This window comes from Capra hircus, chromosome 22 (assembly GCF_001704415.2).
Source record: "Capra hircus breed San Clemente chromosome 22, ASM170441v1, whole genome shotgun sequence".
NCBI classification, from domain to species: domain Eukaryota; kingdom Metazoa; phylum Chordata; class Mammalia; order Artiodactyla; family Bovidae; genus Capra; species Capra hircus.
Genome location: NC_030829.1, coordinates 14,569,544 through 14,591,680, shown reverse-complemented (window position 1 = coordinate 14,591,680; position 22,137 = coordinate 14,569,544). Strand labels below are relative to the sequence as shown.

Genomic DNA, 22,137 nt, shown 5'->3' with positions numbered 1-22,137 from the left:
ACTGAAACTTCACCTTTAGTAGTAACTTCAATATCTTTATTGAAGTTATCCTTTTTTCCCCCAAAGTCTTTAATGCCTCCAAATGAAAACTGATGAAAATTTCAAATATTTTTAGTTTCTCGTTTACAGATAATTATGAACCCTCTAACGGTACAATATACATGAAAACAGTTAAATGTAATTACATTTCCAGGTCTAATATTCAGAGAGGGATAGCTAACTACAATGATTTTTTTAAAAAATACTCACCTCTAATACCCTATCCTCTAACCTGATGGAGAAACAAAATTTCTATTGACCTTTCACACTCATGGGGCAATGGTTAGAGCAGAAATTCTGTCTCTGCCATGGCACTGTGTTGTTAAGAGCAAAAGAAAAAAACATGAACAAAACCAATCTGTTTTGGGCACAATATTATGGTACAAGATTAAAAACACTGCTAAAGACTCTGAAGTAAATGATGTACCTATCAGAACTGTTTTAAAAAAATTCTGAATCATACTGGACATCTAGTTCATCCACCGTTGTCAGAATTCCATTTGCAACAACAGTGACAGATGAATACCAACAAATGTAGAAAAACAGCCAAAAAGCACAGGGATTCAACCAGGAGTAGGAGGTAAGAGACAAGGAATAACCATCTTATGTTAAAGGCAAAAAAGGAGAAAAATCTTTATATATTTCACATGGAGATGAGACAGAGAAAAGGAAGGAAAAGGATAGTGCTAACTAAGAAGCCAATTTTTCCTCTCAAAGTCCCCATAAAAATCCATATGACAACTCTCAGAATGGGAGAAAACAATAGCAAATGAAACAAGTAAGAAAGGATTGATTGCCAAAATATACAAGCAGCTCATACAACTCAATACCAGAAAAACAAACAACCCAATCAAAAAGTGGGAAAAAGACTTAAACAGACATTTCTCCAAAGATGACATACAGATGGCTAAAAAGCTCATGAAAAGATGCTCAACATCACTCATTATTAGAGAAATGCAAATCAAAACTACAATGAGATATCACCTCACACCAGTCAGAATGGCCATCATCAAGAGGTCTACAAACAATAAATGCTGGAGAGGGTGTGGAGAAAAGGGAATGCTCTTGCACTGTTGGTGGGAATGTAAATTGATACAGCTACTAAGGAAGACGGTATGGAGATTCCTTACAAAAACTAGGAATAAAACCATCATATGACCCAGCTCCACTCTTAGGCATATACCCTGAGGAAACCAAAATTGAAAAAGACACATGTATCCCATCGTTCATTGCAGCACTATTTACAATAGCTAGAACATGGAAGCAACCTAGATGTCCATGGACAGATGAATGGATAAAGAAGTAGTACCTATACACAATGGAATATTACTCAGCCACAAAAAGGAATGTGTTTTGAGTCAGTTCTGATAAGGTGGATGAACCTAGAACCTATTATACAGAGTGAAGTGAGTCAGAGAAAGATGAATTTGCTGTATGGCTCAGGAAACTCAACAGGGGCTCTGTATCAATCTAGAGGTGGGGGGATGGGGCAGGAGATGAGAGGTTCAAAAGGGAGGGGATATATGTATACCTATGGCTGATTCATGTTAAGGTTTGACAGAAAACAACAAAATTCTGTAAATCAATTATCTTTCAATAAAAAAATTTAATCAAAAAAAATCCATATGAATTTGCCTTCACGACCTTTCAACTAGGCCTGTGGTTATTACTGGGATTCTCTGGGCCCAATTTATAAAAAAATAAGGAGAAAAGGGGGTGAAGGAGAACCTTCTTGCTTACAGATATGGTAACAAGCCTTTGCCCTAAAATTGAACATGAGCTCAGTGCTCAAGCTCACGTTCAGGCAAATGCACTAATTAAAGCAACTTAAAAAACAAGTGTGTCACATGCTGTGCTAGGTTCTTTACAAATACAGACAGCTCTGCAATAACGAAAAAACTGAAAGAAACACGGCATTATCAAACAATCACAAAGAAAGACAACTGTTTCCATTGGACAATGTGGGCTGAGGACAAGGGAATTTCAGGTTCTAGTGAAAAAGATTTTTTATCTTAGGAGTATCAATGATAAAGGTATGCTTTTAGTTATAAGAATATCTTATAAAATTTAAACATTGACTGAGGAAATCCAAAAACTGATCACACCTCACTCTGACCTTTCTCAGCACTGTCATTAGCATAACCCTCCTTGTGGTCTTTCAAATAACTATTAGATAGATGAGAATAACTCAAAACAGCAGTGCTGCTCACCATCCTTCTCTCCCACACAGTAGTTCCCCTCCTTGCTATCTGTGTCACAACACAAATGGTAATCTGCCTAAGAAAAATTGTGCTCCTTAACTGATTAGAATAAATTCATTTTTAAAATAACGACCTTTAAGACACATGGTTGTATTATTTAATTACTCTTTTCAAGAACCTTACCATGCAAGCAATACTGCACTGAAGTCTTATTAGTTTGAATATATACAAAAGGGAGAAATCATTTAAATGGAGCAAACCACTGCATCCAGAGTCACCGAGTCACTGTATTCACAAGCTTATGACCCACAGCATGCTTGAGATGGGAGATTCATTTCTCCCAGTCCCCCGGTACAAATCAGGTCTCATATGCCTTGCTCTGTCTCAAAGTATAAGTTATTCTGGGTATTAGTCTAAAGTTTAAAGGTTAATTTTGAATGCAAGCAAATTTTGCTGTACTTTAGAACCACAATAACGACTCTACAGTACTTCCATTTACAAAGAGGTCAGAGGGTCTTCCCTAGGTCATAAGCAGTGCTCAAACATTTGTCTTCCTCTTTAAACTTGTTTCTCAGTTTCAGTTCCAAATACTCTATAGTGTTTACTAAGAACATATTTTTAGTTTCTTTGATTCATGAACCTTGAGCAGTAAAGTTAAAACATCCATTTTACCTATTTTGATAAATTGCCAGGGTTTTATGACATTGTTCTGAGGCCCACATAAACAAAATTCTAAAGTCAAGCATTCTTTTAAAGAAACACCTTGGTTATCATTTTGGAAAATCAACTTTAAGCCTCTGACAAATACAAAATAAGTAACATTCTATTCAAGAAGGGGGCTATATTTTTTTAAAATGTCAATCTCATAAAAGACAAAAGCTATGGAAATGGTAAAGAGATTTGACAGCTGAATGTAATATCTGAGGCTAGACTGGAATTTTGTACTGGAGGGGAAAGAATGCTATAAATGATTTTTTAGGCCAACCAACAAAAACAGAATACAGAGATAGTAGATTAAAGTATTGTATCCATGTAAATTTATGAAGTTGACAACTGCATTGTGGTTATGTTGGAGAATACCCCTTTCTTTTCTTTGAAAAAATTTTAAAAATGTTTAAGATTTTTAATGAATATTTCTATTCTTAATAAATACACGCACATACTTAGGGGTAAAGAGCCATGATGTGGGGAACATACCTTCAAATGAGTCAGAAAAAATTGTGCGTTTAGAGAGAAAGAGAGAGATTAATAAAGCAAATGGTATAAAATGTAAATAGGTGAATCTAGGTAAAGAATAGACTGGCATTCTTTTTACTGCTTTTACTTTTTAACTTCCTATAAACATGAAATTATATTCCAACAAAAAGTTTAAAACAGTTGCAGATAAAACCCAATGCTTGAGTTCTATGAAAGCATGTGTCTATACCAGCAGTTCTCAAACTCTTTGGTCTCAGAATCCCTCTATATGCTAAAAAATTACTGAAGACTTTATAAAGACATTTGAATATGGTTTTTTTAAAAAATAGTTTTATGCATTTAATTTTGGCTGTGCTGGGTCTTTGTTGCTACACAGGTTTTTCTCTAGTTGCAGCAAGAGGGGACTAGACTCCAGTTGCAGTGTACAGGTTGCTCACTGTGGTGGCTTCTCCTGTCGAGGAGCACAGGCTCTAGGGCACATGGGTTTCAGTAGCTACAGTTTCTAGGCCGTAGAGCCCAGGCTCAGTAGTTGTGGCCCACCGGCTTAGCTGTTCTGCGGCAGGTGGGATCTTCCCAGACCAGGGATTAAACCCATGAAACTAGCAGGAAGTTTCGTTACTACTGAGCCACCAGGGAACCCTAATATGGGTTCTTTCTTAATAATTTACATTTTGAAATATGAACAAAAAACTTAATGAGTGTCATCTTTTACATTTTTGCAAATCTCATTTTATGAGATTTCCTACTTCATGTCTAATGTAATAAAAGATAGATTTTCCTATCTGCTGCTGCATTCAATCTGTTGTGTCATCACTGCCTTTGAAAAACTCTACTGAATACTAACAGAAATGGGAGTGAAAAAATTGGAGTTTGACTTGTGGTCTCATGATAGCATCACTGTTATACTACTATAATGTAATATATTACAACTATAATTTTTTAAAAATACCTTACATAGACATTCTCATATGAAGTAATCATATGAGTTTTAAAACTATACCTCAGGCCTCTAAGAAACACACAGCCTCCAGAGGGGTGATAAATCAAAAGCTGTACTCCAGAGGTGACTTCTAATACTACTTTTGCTATCTTTATCTCTAATCAAATAGTAATTAGTAAAATGAATGCTTAAAATCTGTTTTTATTGGCAAACTGGTAATATCTGGAACATAAGACTGAATAAAAACATTTGGAGATAATCCATACCCTTTCATTAATAGGACATAAATCTGGAGTCACCCTTTGGAGTGGAACCTCAGGCTGGGTCCATCAAAAAAGGTCCTGGGTATAGTCAAGATTTAAGAGGATTCTGGTGCACAAAACTAAAAGATTCGCATGACAATTTTCAAGACCAGAAATCTTCCACATAAAGAGTACTTGGAACACTGAAAATGACTTCATCAGACTCACAGAACTAGTTTTATGAACTATATGTGTCTATTTGCTTGTCAACATCTACATATGGCAAATGTGACTTGCTTTCACTGTGTCCTGGTAGCAAGGTTGTGACAACGGCAATCTACAGCCATTAACTTATTGGTGACTCCTTGATATGCTCTAAAAACTTAATAGCCATTTTTGACTAAACTGGCTTAAATCAGTTTGCACCAGATATCTAAAACCTGTTCCCCTGAGCTAACATCTGAAAAGGGCAAGTACAAGATAAGTTTCTGAAGTACCAAAGAAGGAAAAGCTAGATTCCTATTTCATGTCTGCCCTGAAAGGTATTCAGTTTAACCAACCGCTAACAACCATAGAGAGAACTAATATTTAATCAAAGAAGGGTGGGCCTGCCTGTCAGAAAAAAATAAACAGAACCTCTGAAAAAAGAAAACAGAACAAAACACCAATGAAATGAAAATCTGGTTCTCTGAAATAACAGTAAAATTGGTAAAACTCCTAGCCAAACTGGCCACAGAAAAAAAGACAACAGGCACAGATTATCAACATGAGGAATAAAAGTGATATTACTATAGATCCCACAGATACTAAATTAAAGGACGATGTTGTTCGACAACTTAAAATTAAATGAGCCAGTTGCTTAAAAGCGACAAACCACCAAAACTCAAAGAGAATAACAACATGAATAGTTCTGTAACTATAGTCATGTAATTTAAAGACATTCCTCTTTTAATATATACTTGCATTCATTTGGCGGCTTTACAATTCAAAAGTCTCATTTGTTTGCTATAAAATATACAAATTTCCATTGACAGTAATGTAAAATACACATTGTGCTGTGTTCAAATCAATTTTTATCAGCACTTTTTGACCTCTCATTAATATGGACAACAAGGCTACTCATTAAAAGATCTTTACTTATCAAAGTAAATAAAGATATTACTTTGTATCAAGCGAATTATTAACTATACGAGAAGACAAGAGTTATTATTTGAATAAGTACTCAATGACATACATACTAATGGTTAAATAATACAAAGCAGGACACCTCATTTCAAACAACTGAAGTGATTCTCACAAGCTGTGTAAAAATCAAGTACCTACTACTTAGATAATATACTGAAAAGTGCTAGAGAAATATCAACATTATATATGAAACTGAACCATATGAAATTGCCAGTTATCAACTGGTTCAACCTAGAACAACGCAAGCATTCCTTGTTTTATATATGGTTCAGTGTTCTAAAGAGTTCTAGTCACTTCTACCAGAATGGTATTATAATATTGAGGATCAAAGTTCATTTTACATTTACCATATTCTGGAGATGTTTCACGACAAAAGTTATTTGCGAAACTAGGATATGAATGTGTACAAGATGAGTACTTTCCAGGGCTACAGAACCTTTGTTTGACCTCTACTTTCCAGGACTATGCTATTTTTAACTCTTAAAAAAATAAGTCTTCTTATTCAAAATGAAAATTCACTATAAAATAAGGATTAAGAGCCTCAAGCTTCAAAAGATGAAGAGAGAATGCAACAAAAATTTCTAAGATCACATCATTCCTTTGCTCAAAACCTTTCAACATTTTATCTCACGGAGTCAAAGTTCTTACTCTGGCCTTTACTCATTTTCCGCTACTCACCTGCCTCCTTTACTTCTCAAACAAGAAGGTACACTTTCTCATCAAGTCAAGGAAGCTACTACACTTTCTGTTCCTCAAACAAGAACGTACACTTTTTCGTCAATGCCTTCATATTATCTGTTCCAATATCAGGAAGGTTCTTAGAGATATCCACACCCTCACCTTCTCCTTCAGGTTTGCTTAAAAGTCATCCTCTCAAAATGTCCTTTTCTGACCAATCTATTAAAACAGTACCCCTATTACAAGACACTTTTTTTTTCTGTTTTATTGTCTGTCTTCCTCCAACAGAATATAAACTACAAGGAAGAGAGGCCTTTGTTTTATGCATTTCTATATTCTCAGTCTAGAACAGTAGCATGCACAATCTGCTGAACAAGATCTACAGAAAGACTGTATACATGCTTCCAATTAAAACTTCCGTCACAGTAAAAAAAAAAAAAAAAAAGCTAAGAAAACTGTTTGGAACCTTGCACGCTATGCTGTGTAGAATGAAGTTAACTATCCTTAAGAAGAAAATATCTCATTTTCAAAAAAACATACTAAGGAACTGCTGGATTCCCTAAAGAAAACAGTAATGGAAGAGAACACACACTGCAAGTCTGTTGACACTAAATGCTTTGGTTTAAAGCCCAAGGCTTGTGCTAAGTCATTACCCCATGAACCACGGAATTCTGGCTAAAGATACTTAAAGAAAAATAAAAGCAAAGTTAACCTATTAATGATGCACAAGAATTAGAAAATATACAACGTACGAGTCCAAAGCTCATAGTACAGAGCGAGATACCCGAAATCGAAATTGGGAGTGTTTGCTCCTTAGAGATACAGTGAGAGACAAAGTCCAAAAACGATCGCAGATCTTTTCCTGGCGCTAAGGCAGGGCAGGAACACTCAGGAGGGGTGCAGTGGGGCAAGGAGTTTGGGAGGACGAGGCCTGGACTCCGATTAGATTGTATCCGGAGCACCCTCCTCTCCACAGATTTTCCCTCAGGAGAAAAGGGAATACGGACTGCGCCTACCAGTTCCCAAAAAGGCTTGGGGGAGGGTTGATGAAAGTAGACCCCTCCCCTTCCCCCAAAGCAAGCCAAGGCCCCGCAGGGCTCCCCAGTGGCCCGGCTCACCCGGCTCCCGGTTGATTTCGATGTCGAAGTGGCATTGCGGCCGGTCCTGCGCCCCCATAGCGACCGAGGCGGCAGCAAAAGCTGGGAGAGATGGGGAGGAAAGCGGTCAGGGCGGGGGCTGGGGCGGAGCCCGCGCCTCAGTCACCTCCCGCCGGCCTGTCGCGACAGCGCCGGAGGCCGAGACCGGTCCCTCTCACCTCAGGCCTCCCGGCTCCCATGGAGTGCGCACACACATGCAGCCGCGCTCTTCACCTGGCTGGCCTCCAGCCTGAGACCTCCCAGTAGGCAGAGGAGAAAGCTCTGCCACCGCCGCCGGAGCCCAACGCCACTAACGGACCGCCACCCCCGGCCCCCGGCCGGGTCTCCTATTGCCACGCTAAACCCCGCGAGAGCAGGGACAAATACCGCGAGAGCACGTACTCAAAGGCGGTGGTTAACAGAAGCGGCTACGCCTACGTGGGAATGCCTGGGAGCTCGAGTCTCGCGCTCCTATACCTGAGCTGGTTCTTTTTTGCTCCGCCCCTTTCCTCCTTTACGTTGGAATCAGTCGCCAACTGTGGGAGCCCCGGACGCGCCTGCGCTCTCTACTTCCTGTCGTCCTTTCTCAAGGGCCCTGTCAAAGTATTTGCAGATAGCGCAAGGCTTCCTTAATGTCCGTAGCTGCGAGAGTTTGGAGAATCAAGAAGTTGAGGATCAGTAGACTGACAGTTTTGACTTTCTTTTTACTCAGGGAGTAGTTATGACGCTATCCTGTTAGACTATTTGTCTCACTTCAAAGGCCGTTCAGGTACAATTGTACGTGCGTTTCCGCTTTGGGGGCCAGCGTCATGGGCATAGTGTTCAAGGCGATTCTACCTCTTTTCTAAATTGTCAGTTCAAGACCTTTGCCCTTATTTTAATCATGTTCTCCCTCTAATAGAAAGCAAGAATTCTGTATAATAACGTGTTGTTAAACGATGTATGTATATTCTGAATACAAATCCCTTGCTGCTGCTGCTGCTGCTAAGTCGCTTCAGTCGTGTCCGACTCTGTGCGACCCCATAGACGGCAGCCCACTAGGCCCCTCTGTCTCTGGGATTCTCCAGGCAAGAATACTGGAGTGGGTTGCCATTTCCTTCTCCAATGCATGAAAGTGAAACGCAAAAGTGAAGTCGCTCAGTCGTGTCCGACTCTTAGCGACCCCTTGGACTGCAGCCTACCAGGCTCCTCCGTCCATAGGATTCTCCAGGCAAGTTGTGAATATTTTCTCCCAGTCTGTCTTGCCTTTTCATTGTTTTGATAGTGGCTTGTGGAAAGCAGTTTTTTAATTTTTTATGAAGTCATTTGATCAACTTTTTCTTTTATGGTTTGTGCTTCTTTGTGTAAGAAATCTCTGCCTACAGCAAGCTCATGATTTTCTCCTATGTTTCCTTTTAGAAATTTTATAACCCCGCCTTTTTGGTGTAAGTCTATAATATCTGTCAGCATTTGTGGATATGGTGTCAGGTAGAAGCTGAAGTTCTTTTTTTTCTCGTAGGGATATACCGTAGTTCCACCACCATTTGTTGAAAAGACTGTCTTATACATTGAATTACCTTGGCTTTGTGACCACATATGTGCCATTCTATTTCTGGGCTCAGTTTGCTTCATTGATTTATCTTTACCATGGGGCCACACTGGTGGGTGGTGGTTGTTTTCCGTTATTTTCTTAAAATTGTAATATATACATTTAACTTTACATAAACTGGTCTTTTAACTTTTTTTAAGCTTACTGTTCAGAGGCACCAAGTAGATTTGCATTGCTGTGCCACCAGCACTACCATCTAGCCACAGGACAATCTTCATCTTGTAAAACTAAAATTTTCTACCAATTAAACAATGACTTCTCCTTCTCCCCTCTACCCAGGATCTTGCAAGCACTCTGCTTTTTTACTTTATTGTGGTAGAAACACTTAACGTGAGATCTACCCTCTTGACAGATTTTTAAGTGTTCAATTTGTCTAATAACGTGAGTGGGGGGCAGCTGCCATCACACTCCAGCTGATGGTTTTCACTGTAGACCTGTAATCCAGTGTTGCTAGAAATCCAGGCTTTCATGGGAAATCCTCTTATCTTTAAATGTTAGCAACTAATTCAAAACTAAAGACATTACACAGCACCTACCATACTTGCTGATCAGATCAGGCCCTTCAGCAGCCTACCTGGCGTAGAGTACAAGCACAAACCACATGAATAGTTGAGGACAGAGAAGCCCAATGACGGGATAGAACCCTACAGATGACAGAATGGGTGGGGGCCTCTGACAAGGGCCAGAGCCTTCAGCTAACACACTTGAATATTTACCATGCCCAGCTCCCAACCACATAATCTCCACCTCATAACCTCAAGAGGCAGATACTACTTTTATTATCTCCATTTTAGAGCTGAGGAAACAGAGCTTACAGAGGTTATGACAGATTTGGGATTCAAAATGAGGTTTCTCTTCACTGTTTACATATTACAGCCTTCCTGGGTTGAAACCCTTGACTCCCAACAAAAGGAGGTTTTAATTTGGGGTTCACTTAAGAAGCTCTTTGCCCCATTTAACAGATAAGTCTCAAAGGAAAGTTCTGACAGAACAAAGATAATAGAAGCAGAAAGAATGATAACATAGAAAAATCACCATTAGGGATTACCTAATGGCAAAAAGCAAAGGAAAAACGGAAAGATATAAGCATCTGAATGCAGAGTTCCAAAGAATAGCAAGGAGAGATAAGAAAGTCTTCCTCAGTGATCAATGCAAGGAAATAGAGGAAAACAAGAGAATGGGAAAGACTAGAGATCTCTTCAAGAAAATTAGAGATACCAAGGGAACATTTCATGCAAAGATGGGCTTGATAAAGGACAGAAATGGTATGGACCTAACAGAAGCAGAAGATATTAAGAAGTGGCAAGAATACACAGAAGAACTGTACAAAAAAGGGCTTCACGACCCAGATAATCACGATGGTGATTACCTAGAGCCAGACATCCTGGAATATGAAGTCAAATGGGCCTTAGAAAGCATCACTATGAACAAAGCTAGTGGAGGTGATGGAATTCCAGTTGAGCTATTTCAAATCCTGAAAGATGATGCTGTGAAAGTGCTGCATTCAATATGCCAGCAAATTTGGAACACTCACCAGTGGCCACAGGACTGGAAAAGGTCAGTTTTCATTCCAATCCCAAAGAATGCTCATAAACTACTACACAATTGCACTCATCTCACATGCTAGTAATGTAATGCTCAAAATTCTCCAAGCCAGGCTTCAGCAATATGTGAACCATGAACTTCCAGATGTTCAAACTGGTTTTAGAAAAGGCAGAGGAACCAGAGATCAAATTGCCAACATCTGCTGGATCATCGAAAAAGCAAGAGTTCAGAAAAACATCTATTTCTGCTTTATTGACTATGCCAAAGCCTTTGACTGTGTGGATCACAATAAACTGTAGAAAATTCTGAGAGAGATGGGAATACCAGACCACCTGACCTGCCTCTTGAGAAATCCGTATGCAGGTCATGAAGCAACAGTTAGAACTGGAAAATGGAAATGGAACAACAGACTGGTTCCAAATAGAAAAAGGAGTATGTCAAGGCTGTATATTGTCACCCTGCTTATTTAACTTCTATGCAGACTACATCATGAGAAACACTAGGCTGGAAGAAGCACAAGCTGGAATCAAGATTGCCAGGAGAAATATCAATCACCTCAGATATGCAGATGACACCACCCTTATGGCAGAAAGTGAAGAGGAACTAAAAAGCCTCTTGATGAAAGTGAGAGTGAAAAAGTTGGCTTAAATCTCAACATTCAGAAAACTAAGATCCTGGCATCTGGTCCCATCACTTCATGGGAAATGGGGAAACAGTGGGAACAGTGTCAGACTTTTATTTTTTGGGCTCCAAAATCACTGCAGATGGTGACTGCAGCCATGAAATTAAAAGACGTTTACTCCTTGGAAGGAAAGTTATGACCAACTTAGATAGCATATTAAAAAGCAGAGACATTATCTGCCAACAAAGTTCGGTTTAGTCAAGGCTATGGTTTTTCCAGTGGTCATGTATGGATGTGAGAGTTGGACTGTGAAGAAAGCTGAGCGCAGAATTGATGCTTTTGAACTGTGGTGTTGGAGAAGACTCTTGAGAGTCCCTTGGACTGCAAGGAGGTCCAACCAGTCCATCCTAAAGGACAACAGTCCTGCGTGTTCATTGGAAGGACTGATGCTAAAGCTGAAACTCCAGTACTCTGGCCACCTCATGCGAAGAGGTGACTCATTGGAAAAGACCCTGATGCTGGGAGGGATTGGGGGCAGGAGGAGAAGAGGACGACAGAAGATGAGATGGCTGGATGGCATCACCAACTCAATGGACATGAGTCTGAGTGAACTCCAGGAGTTGGTGATGGACAGGGAGGCCCAGCGTGCTGCGATTCATGGGGTCGCAGAGTTGGACATGACTGAGCGACCAAACTGAATTGAACTGAATGAAGTAACCTATCAAAGCTGGTTAGATCATAATTTAAGTAAAAGGCTATCAGGAGCTTGATAATAAGTCATTTTGGATTATTTCCTGATATAATGGAAAAGCAAGCACCTGTCACTTCCTATGATATATTCTTGCCAGATACTAGAGTCAGTCTGAACGAGCACCTAGATCTGCTAGTTTATAGGAAAAGTGGGCCAATAGTGGGACATATAATGACACCGCACCACAGGGATACAACAGAAATGTGAAAAATTTTAGAGCAAATGACGTAGTTTTTTTCAACAAATGGTAAAGAAAAGAAAAAGGGAATTGTTAAGTATTTTTACAGACATAGCGAGGTCAACAAAATGCACGGTGTGAATTTTGTTTGGATCCTGTTTCAGACACATCAACAAAATCACATTTTGTGGGAAGAAAAGAAAATTGAACATCACAGAATTCAGGACATGCCACTCCAAAATATGGCTCCTTGGCATATTAAATATTTTAAGGAAGGAATTTGAGAAATGGCAGATCCTAGAGGGACTCTCAGACCTTCTCCCATACAGCAGGTCATGTGACTCTCAGATGAGAGGTGCCCTCCCACACGCAGAGGGACAGAGATTTTGAACAGAAAGGCCTTGCTAAGTTTCCCCCAGTTTCCTACACTTAGCTCATACCCTTATGTCCAATCACATTTTTCTACAACTTTATACTTTTCATCGAACTTCATATATAAAAATACTCAGGTTTAACTGTTTCTTTGGGTCTTTTGTTTCCTTATGAAAGCTCCCATGTCACGTAAAACTTATATTAAATAAATGCATATGCTTTTCTTCTGTTAATTTGTCTTTTGTTATAGAGGCCTGGCCAATAACCTTAAAAGGATACAAAAGAAAAAGATACTCTTCCTTCGGCATCACATCTTCTATTAGTAGATGATGTTAGAAAGATACTTAAGAATTACTGTTAACTTTGTTAGCAATGACAGTGGTGGTATTACATGTATTTTTAACTCCTTACACTTTTCCTCAAAAACCAAGTGGAAGACATTACATGAAAATTTCTATACCTTAATATCAGGCTTTTGTGGAAAGGCAAGCTTTATTTCAAAGCAACGTGAAAAGAGCAGTCAGGGGTCCACCACCACAAACTAGTAGGAGGGAGAAACAGTCACACGTCCATCTGGCAGTGTTTCAGTGGAAAGTCTCACAAATTCCTGCTGATCGCCCAATACCTGCTCAAGTTTCCTCTTCAGGTTGAAACTAAAAAGATTGACTTGAAGATGCCCATTATATCTCTGTTATCCAAACACACTTATTTCAGGATGGAAGACACTTGCAGTCAACTTAATTGAGGGAATCCACTTAATTATTAAATATTTATACTGAGAATATGGTTAAGTTAGTAGCTTTCTTCACATGTTCACATTTTTAGAAGAGCCACAGAGGTTCCATTCACATTCTAAGCAGTTGAGTTGGCAAAAATCCATTTCATAGGAAATAGATCACATTCAATTACTCCTCACAACAGCCAACTGGAAGACTATTCCATTGCTTTTGAAGCACTGGTTGGGTTGGCATCTGCGATGGTAGCCAAATAAATGAGATTTCTGTGTAACACATGCTGGTACCTATGGGTGAAAAACAGATAAAAATTAGAGGTGTGTTTTTATTGAACAAAAAACTGGAAAAGAATTTATCTAATGAATGGCTCATCTACTGACTAGATCACTCAGTTTTGTCTATGTATCTGTTAAACATATCAGAGGAAAACATATCCAGAATCTTACCTGTTCTCACTTCTCACTACATAGCTACATTTCTCGGCCAAGCCACTATCACTTCTTGCTTGGACTACTGTACTGGACCACTCTCCTAACCTGTCTCCCTGTTCTACCTCTGTACCCCTACTGCAGTTATACTCATAGCAGCCTGAGTGATTTTACAGTTTAGGTTAAGATCATGTAATACCTCTGTTCAAAACTCTTCAAAGGTCCCCATCGCATTATGAGTAAAGCTCAGCTCTTCTCGTGGCCTATAAGGACCTACATGATCAGGGCCTCTAGTCTCCCTCTCTGATCTCATCTGACACTTTCCCTTTACTCACTGAGTTCTGGCCAGAGTGGACTCCTTGCAGAGACTTGAAGATATCCAGCAAGCTCTAGCCTGGGGGACTTCACCCCATGCTCACTTTGATTCACACATCTGCATAGCTGCCTCCCTCACCTAAGGTGTCTACCCAAATGTCACATCAAAGATAACCTGTATAAACTAGCACTTCCTCCCATTTACTGTGCTTTATGCTTATTCAAAGCGCTTATTATTATGTGGCTAATTATATGATTCTACAGTCTAGAATGTAAGCACCATGAAAGCAGAGCTGGTATCTCTTGGTACTCATTCCCCAGTAGCTGAAGTAGTGCCTGGTACTCAGTATTACTTATAAAAAATCTTGAACAGGGAATTCCCTGGAGGTCCAGGGTTAGGACTCCATACTTCCACTGCAGGATCACAGGTCAGATCCCTAGTCAGGGAACTAAGGGTTTCCTTGGTGGCTCTGCAGTTAAAAGAATCCACTTGCAATGTAGGAGACACAGGTTCAATCCCTGGGTCGGGAAGATCCCTTGGAGGAGGGCATGGCAACCCTCTCCAGTATTCTTGCCTGGAGAATCCCGTAGACAGAGGAGCCTGGTCGGCTGCAGTCTATAGGGTCACGCAGCACAAGTGAGGTGATTAAGCACGCACAGAGGCAGGGAACTAAGATCCCATGTGGTACAAGGCCAAAAAAAAAGTCTTGAACAAAGTTAAAGAAGGGACGAGACACTTCCATGATAATTGCACGCTTACTATGATCACATTTCTCAGTCAAGGGGTCAAGCCCCAAATCAGACTAGGGGGCAGGAATCATGCACCATGCAATGTAAAAATGTCCATGAGGAGATTTTGGTAACTTGCTCATAATTTGAGAATCACTGCACCAAATAAGAGTGTTTTGCAACAGTTTTCCATATAGAAAAATGAGATGTTTACTATAAACTGTAAAAAAGCAAATCACCAAATGCCAGTGTCCAATGTAAAGACTTACCCAAGATGGATTTCTCCACTGAGCTGTTCAGTGAGCAATTGAGGATTACTTTTTTAGGGGGTGGGGAAAGCATGGCTTCAGTCACAATGAAATAAAATCTTTTTTGTTTCTGTAATAAATGGGGCATAACTCCTGGAACTACACTTAGAAAAGAGAGTGTTTTCTCTCATCTTGCATATGGCTAGAGAGCACCTTAAATTACTGCGCCAAATTTACCTCTGTCTTAACTGGGAACTTTTATTGGTCTTTGTATGTGCTACAAAAAAGTATGAGCCAGGGATCCACGACCAGAAGACAGCCACTGCTCTCATCATTTCGTGAGACATTTTCTGAATGCTAGAACTGGACATGGAACAACCAACTGGTTCCAAATAGGAAAAGGAGTATGTCAAGGCTGTATATTGTCACCCTGCTTATTTAACTTCTATGCACAGTACATCATGAGAAACGCTGGGCTGGAAGAAGCACAAGCTGGAATCAACACTGCCGGGAGAAATATCAATCACCTCAGATATGCAGATGACACCACCCTTATGGCAGAAAGTGAAGAAGAACTAAAGAGCCTCTCGATGAAAACAAAAAATGAGAGTGAAAAAGTTGGCTTAAAGCTCAACATTCAGAAAACGAAGATCATGGCATCTGGTCCCATCACTTCATGGCAAATAGATGGGGAAACAATGGAAACAGTGGCTGACTATTTTTTTGGGCCCCCAAATCACTGCAGATGGTGACTGCAGCCATGAAATTAAAAGACGCTTGCTCCTTGGAAGAAAGCTATGACATACCTAGACAGCATATTAAAAAGCAGAGATATTACTCTGCCAACAAAGGTCAGTCTAGTCAAGGCTATGGTTTTTCCAGTAGTCATGCATGGATGTGAGAGTTGGACTATAAAGAAAGCTGAGCGCAGAAGAATTGACACTTTTGAACTGTGGTGTTGGAGAAGACTCTTGAGAGTCCCTTGGACTGCAAGGAGATCCAACCAGTCCATCCTAAAGGAAATCAGTCCTGGGTGTTCATTGGAAGTACTGATGTTGAAGCTGAAACGCCAATACTTTGGCTACCTCATGCGAAGAGCTGACTCATTTGAAAAACCCTGATGCTGGCAAAGATTGGGGGCAGGAGGAGAAGGGGACAACAGAGGATGAGATGGTTGGATGGCATCACCAACTCAATGGACATGAGTTTGGGTAGACTTCGGGAGTTGGTGATGGACAGAGAGGCCTAGCATACTGCGGTTCATGGGGTCGCGAAGAGTCGGAAACGACTGAGCGACTGAACTGAACTGAACTGAACCGTCCCCATCCCTGTTGTCATCGGCCGGTATGGCTTTTCGAGGAATCTTTTCAATGAGCACAATTCTGATTTTGAAGAGGAAGCCACGTCTGACTCCAGGCTTCACAATGTACTGTCCGTATTATCTTGGGCAGGTAAGTAATTCCTCTGAGCCTTATCTGTGATCACTCAAGACTCCTAGTTCAGGTCAGCTGATGGATTCCAATACTAGCTTCCCCTTCACACTCACAAATAAGGGAATAAAGAGGGGACTCACTGGACGCACTCATTCGCTCGGCCTTTGTTCTGATATTCCACGATACAGCGGATCAGCTGGTCATTCTCCTCCAGTAGCTGAAAGATCAGACAAAGGGTCAGTGCAGCGCGAAGTCAGGGCGGCGAGGACCACTGCCTCCTCTGCCTCCCCCGCCCCTCCACCTGCCCCCCCAGGCCGGGCTTTCCAGCCCCAGCACCTCTGCTGACTTCATTCACATCTCACAGCAAGTCACCTACGCACATCACCAGTCTCAGCTGCTCACTCCAGGAAGCTTCCAGCACCCGCAGCGATTTAGGATCTCTACTAAGATCTCTCTGCTCGTGCTGGCGCTTACCCGCTGGATGGTCTCCTGATTGACTTCTGCCTTTCCTCTCAGCCAGTCCGGTACGAAAGCCACCGACATCCCGGGAAGCCAGGGTGGAACTCGGCCTCAGGCCCGGCAGATCCCCTCTGATCTAGACCGGAGAAGACCTGCAGCTCCAGACGCACTACGGCCTCAGCAGAAAGCAAGATAGGTTGGCCTACACTCTCGACGTTGATTGGGTCCTCTCATCTAGGGGGCGGGGAACAGGCGAACGTCATTTGTGATTGGGCGCGCTCTTAATAAGAGAGAATCTTGACGTCCTCCTCTGGCCCCACCCCTGAGAATCTTGAGCTGTTTGTGGATCTTCTACGTTTGCGCAAGCTAGCCTTGGGGGCGGGAACCGTGTTAGCGTCTCGGCTTTTAGGCTTTGGGTATTGCCAGTCTGTGGGAGGAGCTTGCCCACCCGGGTCCACATTCACACCTCTTTAAACACCGTTCTGGTGCCTACAGGCTTGCATCTGGAGCCTGAACTTTGGGCATTGCCTCCTTTCAAGCCAAACCCAGCAAGGCCAAGGAAAACACCGGTGTCGGCTTTTGCTGAGGGAGAAACTCGCACATAGCCCTCTTTTTCCTTTGGGCCCTTAAAAAAAAAATCAGATTTTCTACCCTAAAAAGCATTATTGTTTTCTCCATTTTACAGATGAGAAAACAGAGATTAGGTAACTTGCCCAAGATCTAGCTACTAAGGGCAAAACCAGCATCTGAACAGAAGCAGTCTGGCTTTCACTCGCTAAGTCGCTAAGTCGCTTCAGTCGTATCCGACTCTGTGCGACCCCATAGACGGCAGCCCACCAGGCTCTGCCGTCCCTGGGATTCTCCAGGCAAGAACACTGGAGAGTCTGGCTTTAGAATTCTTGTTTTTAACCACCTCCCTGTGCTGCAAGAAAAACATCGATTTCTGCTTTATTGACTATGCCAAAGCCTTTGACTGTGTGGATCACAATCAACTGTGGAAAATTCTTCAAGAGATGGGAATACCAGACCACCTGACCTGCCTCTTGAGAAACCTATATGCAGCTCAGGAAGCAACAGTTAGAACTGGACATGGAACAACAGACTGGTTCCAAATAGGAAAAGGAGTACGTCAAGGCTGTCTATTGTCACCCTGCTTATTTAACTTCTATGCAGAGTACATCATGAGAAATGCTGGGCTGCAAGAAGCACAAGCTGGAATCAACATTGCCAGGAGAAATATCAATCACCTCAGATATGCAGATGACACCACCCTTATGGCAGAAAGTGAAGAAGAACTAAAGAGCCTCTCGATGAAAATAAAAAATGAGAGTGAAAAAGTTGGCTTAAATCTCAACATATAGAAAACGAAGATCATGGCATCCGGTCCCATCACTTCATGGCAAATAGATGGAGAAACAGTGGAAACAGTGGCAGACTTTATTTTGGGGGGCTCCAAAATCACTGTAGATGGTGGTTGCAGCCATGAAATTAAAAGACGCTTACTCCTTGGAAGGAAAGTTATGACCAACCTAGATAGCATATTCAAAAGCAGGGACAATACTTTGCCAACAAAGGTCCATCTAGTCAAGGCTATGGTTTTTCCAGTGGTCATGTATGGATGTGAGAGTTAGGCTGTGAAGAAAGCTGAGCACCAAAGAATTGATGCTTTTGAACTGTGGTGTTGGAGAAGACTCTTGAGAGTCCCTTGGACAGCAAGGAGGTCCAACCAGTCCATTCTAAAGGAGATCAGTCCTGGGTGTTCTTTGGAAGGACTGATGCTTAAGCTGAAACTCCAATACTTGGGCTACCTCATGTGAAGAGTTGACTCATTGGAAAAGACCCTGATGCTGGGAGGGATTAGGGGCAGGAGGAGAAGGGGACGACAGAGGATGAGATGGCTGGATGGCATCACCGACTCGATGCACATGAGTTTGAGTGAACTCCGGGAGTTGGTGATGGACAGGGAGGCCTGGCATGCTGTGATTTATGGGATCGCAGAGAGTCAGACATGACCGAGTGACTGAACTGAACTGTGTTGCCTATGCACCATAGTGCAGAGGTGGTTTGCTGCAACATACAGAGAGGAAGCTGGACCAACCTCTTGGGCCACACTTTTACCACTGTTCAGTTCCGTTCAGTCGCTCAGTCATGTCCTACTCTTTGTGACCCCATGGACTGCAGCATGCCAGGCCTCCCTGTCCATCACCAACTCAGGGAGCTTACTCAAACTCATGCTCATTGAGTCTGTGATGCTATCCAACCATCTCATCCTCTGTTGTCCCCTTCTCCTCCCACCTTCAATCTTTCCCAGCATCAGGGTGTTTTCAAATGAATCAGCTCTTCGCATCAGGTGGCCAAAATATTGGAGTTTCAGCTTCAACATCAGTACTTCCAATAAATATTCAAGACTGATTTCCTTTAGGATGGACTGGATCTCCTTGCAGTCCAAGGGTCTCTCAAGAGTCTTCTCCAACATCACAGTTCAAAAGCGTCAATTCTTTGGTGCTCAGGTTTCTTTATAGTCCAACTCTCACATCCATACATGACTACTGGAAAAACTATAGCCTTGACTAGATGGACCTTTGTTGGCAGAGTAATGTCCCTGCTTTTGAATATGTTATCTAGGTTGCTCATAACTTTCCTTCCAAGGAGTAAGCATCTTTTAATTTCATGGCTGCAGTTATCATCTACAATGATTTGGGAGCCCCCCAAAATTAAGTCTGACACTGTTTACCCTTCTATTTGCCATGAAGTGATGGGACTGGATGCCATGATCTTAGTTTTCTGAATGTTGAGATTTAAGCCAACTTTTTCATTCCCCTTTCACTTTCATCAGGAGGCTCTTTAGTTCTTCTTCACTTTCTGCCATAAGGGTGGTGTCATCTGCATATCTGAGGTGACTGATAGTTCTCCTGGCAATGTTGACTCCAGCTTGTGCTTCTTCCAGCCCAGCGTTTCTCATGATGTACTCTGCATAGAAGTTAAATAAGCAGGGTGACAATAGACAGCCTTGACGTACTCCTTTTCCTATTTGGAACCAGTCTGTTGTTCCATTTTCCAGTTCTAACTGTTGCTTCCTGACCTGCATACGATTTCTCAAGAGGCAGGTCAGGTGGTCTGGTATTCCCATTTCTTTCAGAATTTTCCACAGTTTGTTGTGATCCACACAGTCAAAGGCTTTGGCATAGTCAATAATGCAGAAATAGATGTTTTTCTGGAACTCTCTTGCTTTTTCGATGATCCAGCAGATGTTGGCAATTTGATCTTTAGTTCCTCCACCTTTTCTAAAACCAGTTTGAACATCTGGAAGTTCACAGTTCACAGACTGTTGAAGCCTGGCTTGGAGAATTTTGAGCATTACTTTAATAGCGTATGAGATGAGTGCAATTGTGTGGTAGTTTGAGCATTCTTTGGCATTGCCTTTCTTTGGGATTGGAATGAAAACTGACCTTTTCCAGTCCTGTGGCCACTGCTGAGTGTTCCAAATTTGCTGGCAAATTGAATGCAGCACTTTCACAGCATCATCTTTTAGGATTTGAAATAGCTCAACTGGAATTCCATCGCCTCCGCTAGCTTTGTTCATAGTGATGCTTCCTAAGGCCCACTTGACTTCACATTCCAGGATGTCTGGCCCTAGGTGAGTTATCACACCATCGTGATTGTCTGGGTCACTGGCAAGCACTAAAACTCTGAAAAAAGGCCACTAAAACTCTGAAAAAAACCACTAAAACTCTGGCTGTCTTCTCTCTTGTGTAGTCCATCCATGATGAACATGGGAGCAAGGTTGGTTTTCTCTGCAGCACAGAGTGAGAAGCAGCCACTTCAGTGAGGATGAAGATCTTGGAAAGTTTTACTCCTCCAAAAGGGTATCTGGGCAATTCTGCCTTCTAGAGCTTCATTTCCCTGAGTGGTGACCCTGATCCAGAGCAGGCTCATTTACTTTGCTGGGCTCTCTCTCCACAATTCCTTTATTCATCCCGTGGAGGAGGTTTTATCTCATTTCACAGAGGGCTAAGGGTAAGTGATAAATCAGCTCTGGATGTGTGCAGTTTGAGATGACCTCTAATGGAGATGTTGAAGTTTGTGGCTGGCTATTTGGTTGGAAATCATGGCCAAGGGCTGGCAATATAAACTTCACAAAGCATCACTTGTGGAAAATGGCATTATCCTTGAAGCTACTTTGTCACCCTTTCACATCCAATTCATCACCAAGTCCTATTGATTTTGCTTCTACATTTCTTTGCAGACTGCCCAGTTCTCTTCTGCTTCACACTGTTCCAGCCTAAAGTCTAGCTTCATCTTCTCTTGTCCAGACAACTGCATTGGCTTCCCAACTGGGCCTACCACAGTTTCCAAGAGTCTTCTCCATTTTGACCTTAATGTCAGCAGCCAAAGTGGTTTTTACAAAATATAAATCCAATCAGTTTTCACCTGTCCCAAATTCTACTATGGCCTCCAATATCTTACATGATCTTACCTCTTCTATTCTCTAGTGGCTTTCACTCTACTTCTTTACTCTCTAAACTCTGAGTTTATTTTCCTTTTTGGTGGCAAAATGTACATAACATAAAACTTACCATTTTCACTATTTTTAAGTGTACAGTTCTGTGATATATAGTACATTACTTTGTTGTGCAAACATCACCACTATCCATTTCCAGAACTTTTTCATTTTCCCCAAGTGAAAGGCTGTGCTTATTAAACAACTCCCCACCCACCTCCCCTCACCACTCCCCAACCCAGGGTTGGTTTTCATCTTTCAAGGAGCCCTGCTATAGTCCACACAGAGTTCTTTATACATCTCTCTGTCTGAAGCACTCTTCCTCCCTTTGCCTAGTTAGCTACTACTCATCCAGTGTCAAGGAAGCCCCCCTAAACCACCAAATCCAGGCCAGAAGCCCCAGTAAATCCTTTCAAAATCCGTGCTCCTCTCCGATGAGTACATAGCTCAGTTTGTACTTAAACATGTGTTGTATATTGCAGTATGGGTGCTGTCAGTCTTCTCTCCCCTCTTAATATAAGTTTTGGTGTCAGGAGTTACTCGTTTTGTCTGCAGTTGCTGGCATAGTGTCTGGTTCGCAGCAGGTGCTTACAATTTGTTAAATGAATAAATGGGT

At 41.6% G+C, this 22,137-nt stretch overlaps 2 protein-coding genes across 5 annotated transcripts in view; both read right to left on the bottom strand.

The window, feature by feature from the left end:
- Positions 1 to 8,113, bottom strand: part of NKTR (natural killer cell triggering receptor) — a 42,589-nt gene extending 34,476 nt beyond the window's left edge. For 2 of the 4 annotated variants that reach the window (XM_005695581.3, XM_005695582.3), the window contains exons 1-2: positions 7,798 to 8,006; positions 7,601 to 7,681 (exon numbers count right to left, since the gene is read on the bottom strand). In XM_005695581.3, the coding sequence (XP_005695638.1) occupies positions 7,601 to 7,658 (58 nt within the window). In that variant the 5' untranslated portion in view covers positions 7,659 to 7,681; positions 7,798 to 8,006. Of the gene's footprint in view, positions 1 to 7,600; positions 7,682 to 7,797; positions 8,061 to 8,095 lie in introns of those variants that run through there. The other 2 variants (XM_018066823.1, XM_013973349.2) reach the window with 2 other exon arrangements.
- Positions 13,142 to 17,237, bottom strand: SS18L2 (SS18 like 2). The gene is made up of 3 exons (XM_005695580.3): positions 17,036 to 17,237; positions 16,702 to 16,778; positions 13,142 to 13,695 (listed from the first exon to the last, which is right to left on the bottom strand). Exons 1-3 carry the CDS (start codon positions 17,102 to 17,104, stop codon positions 13,608 to 13,610), a joined length of 234 nt encoding a protein of 77 aa, XP_005695637.1. The 5' UTR covers positions 17,105 to 17,237; the 3' UTR covers positions 13,142 to 13,607.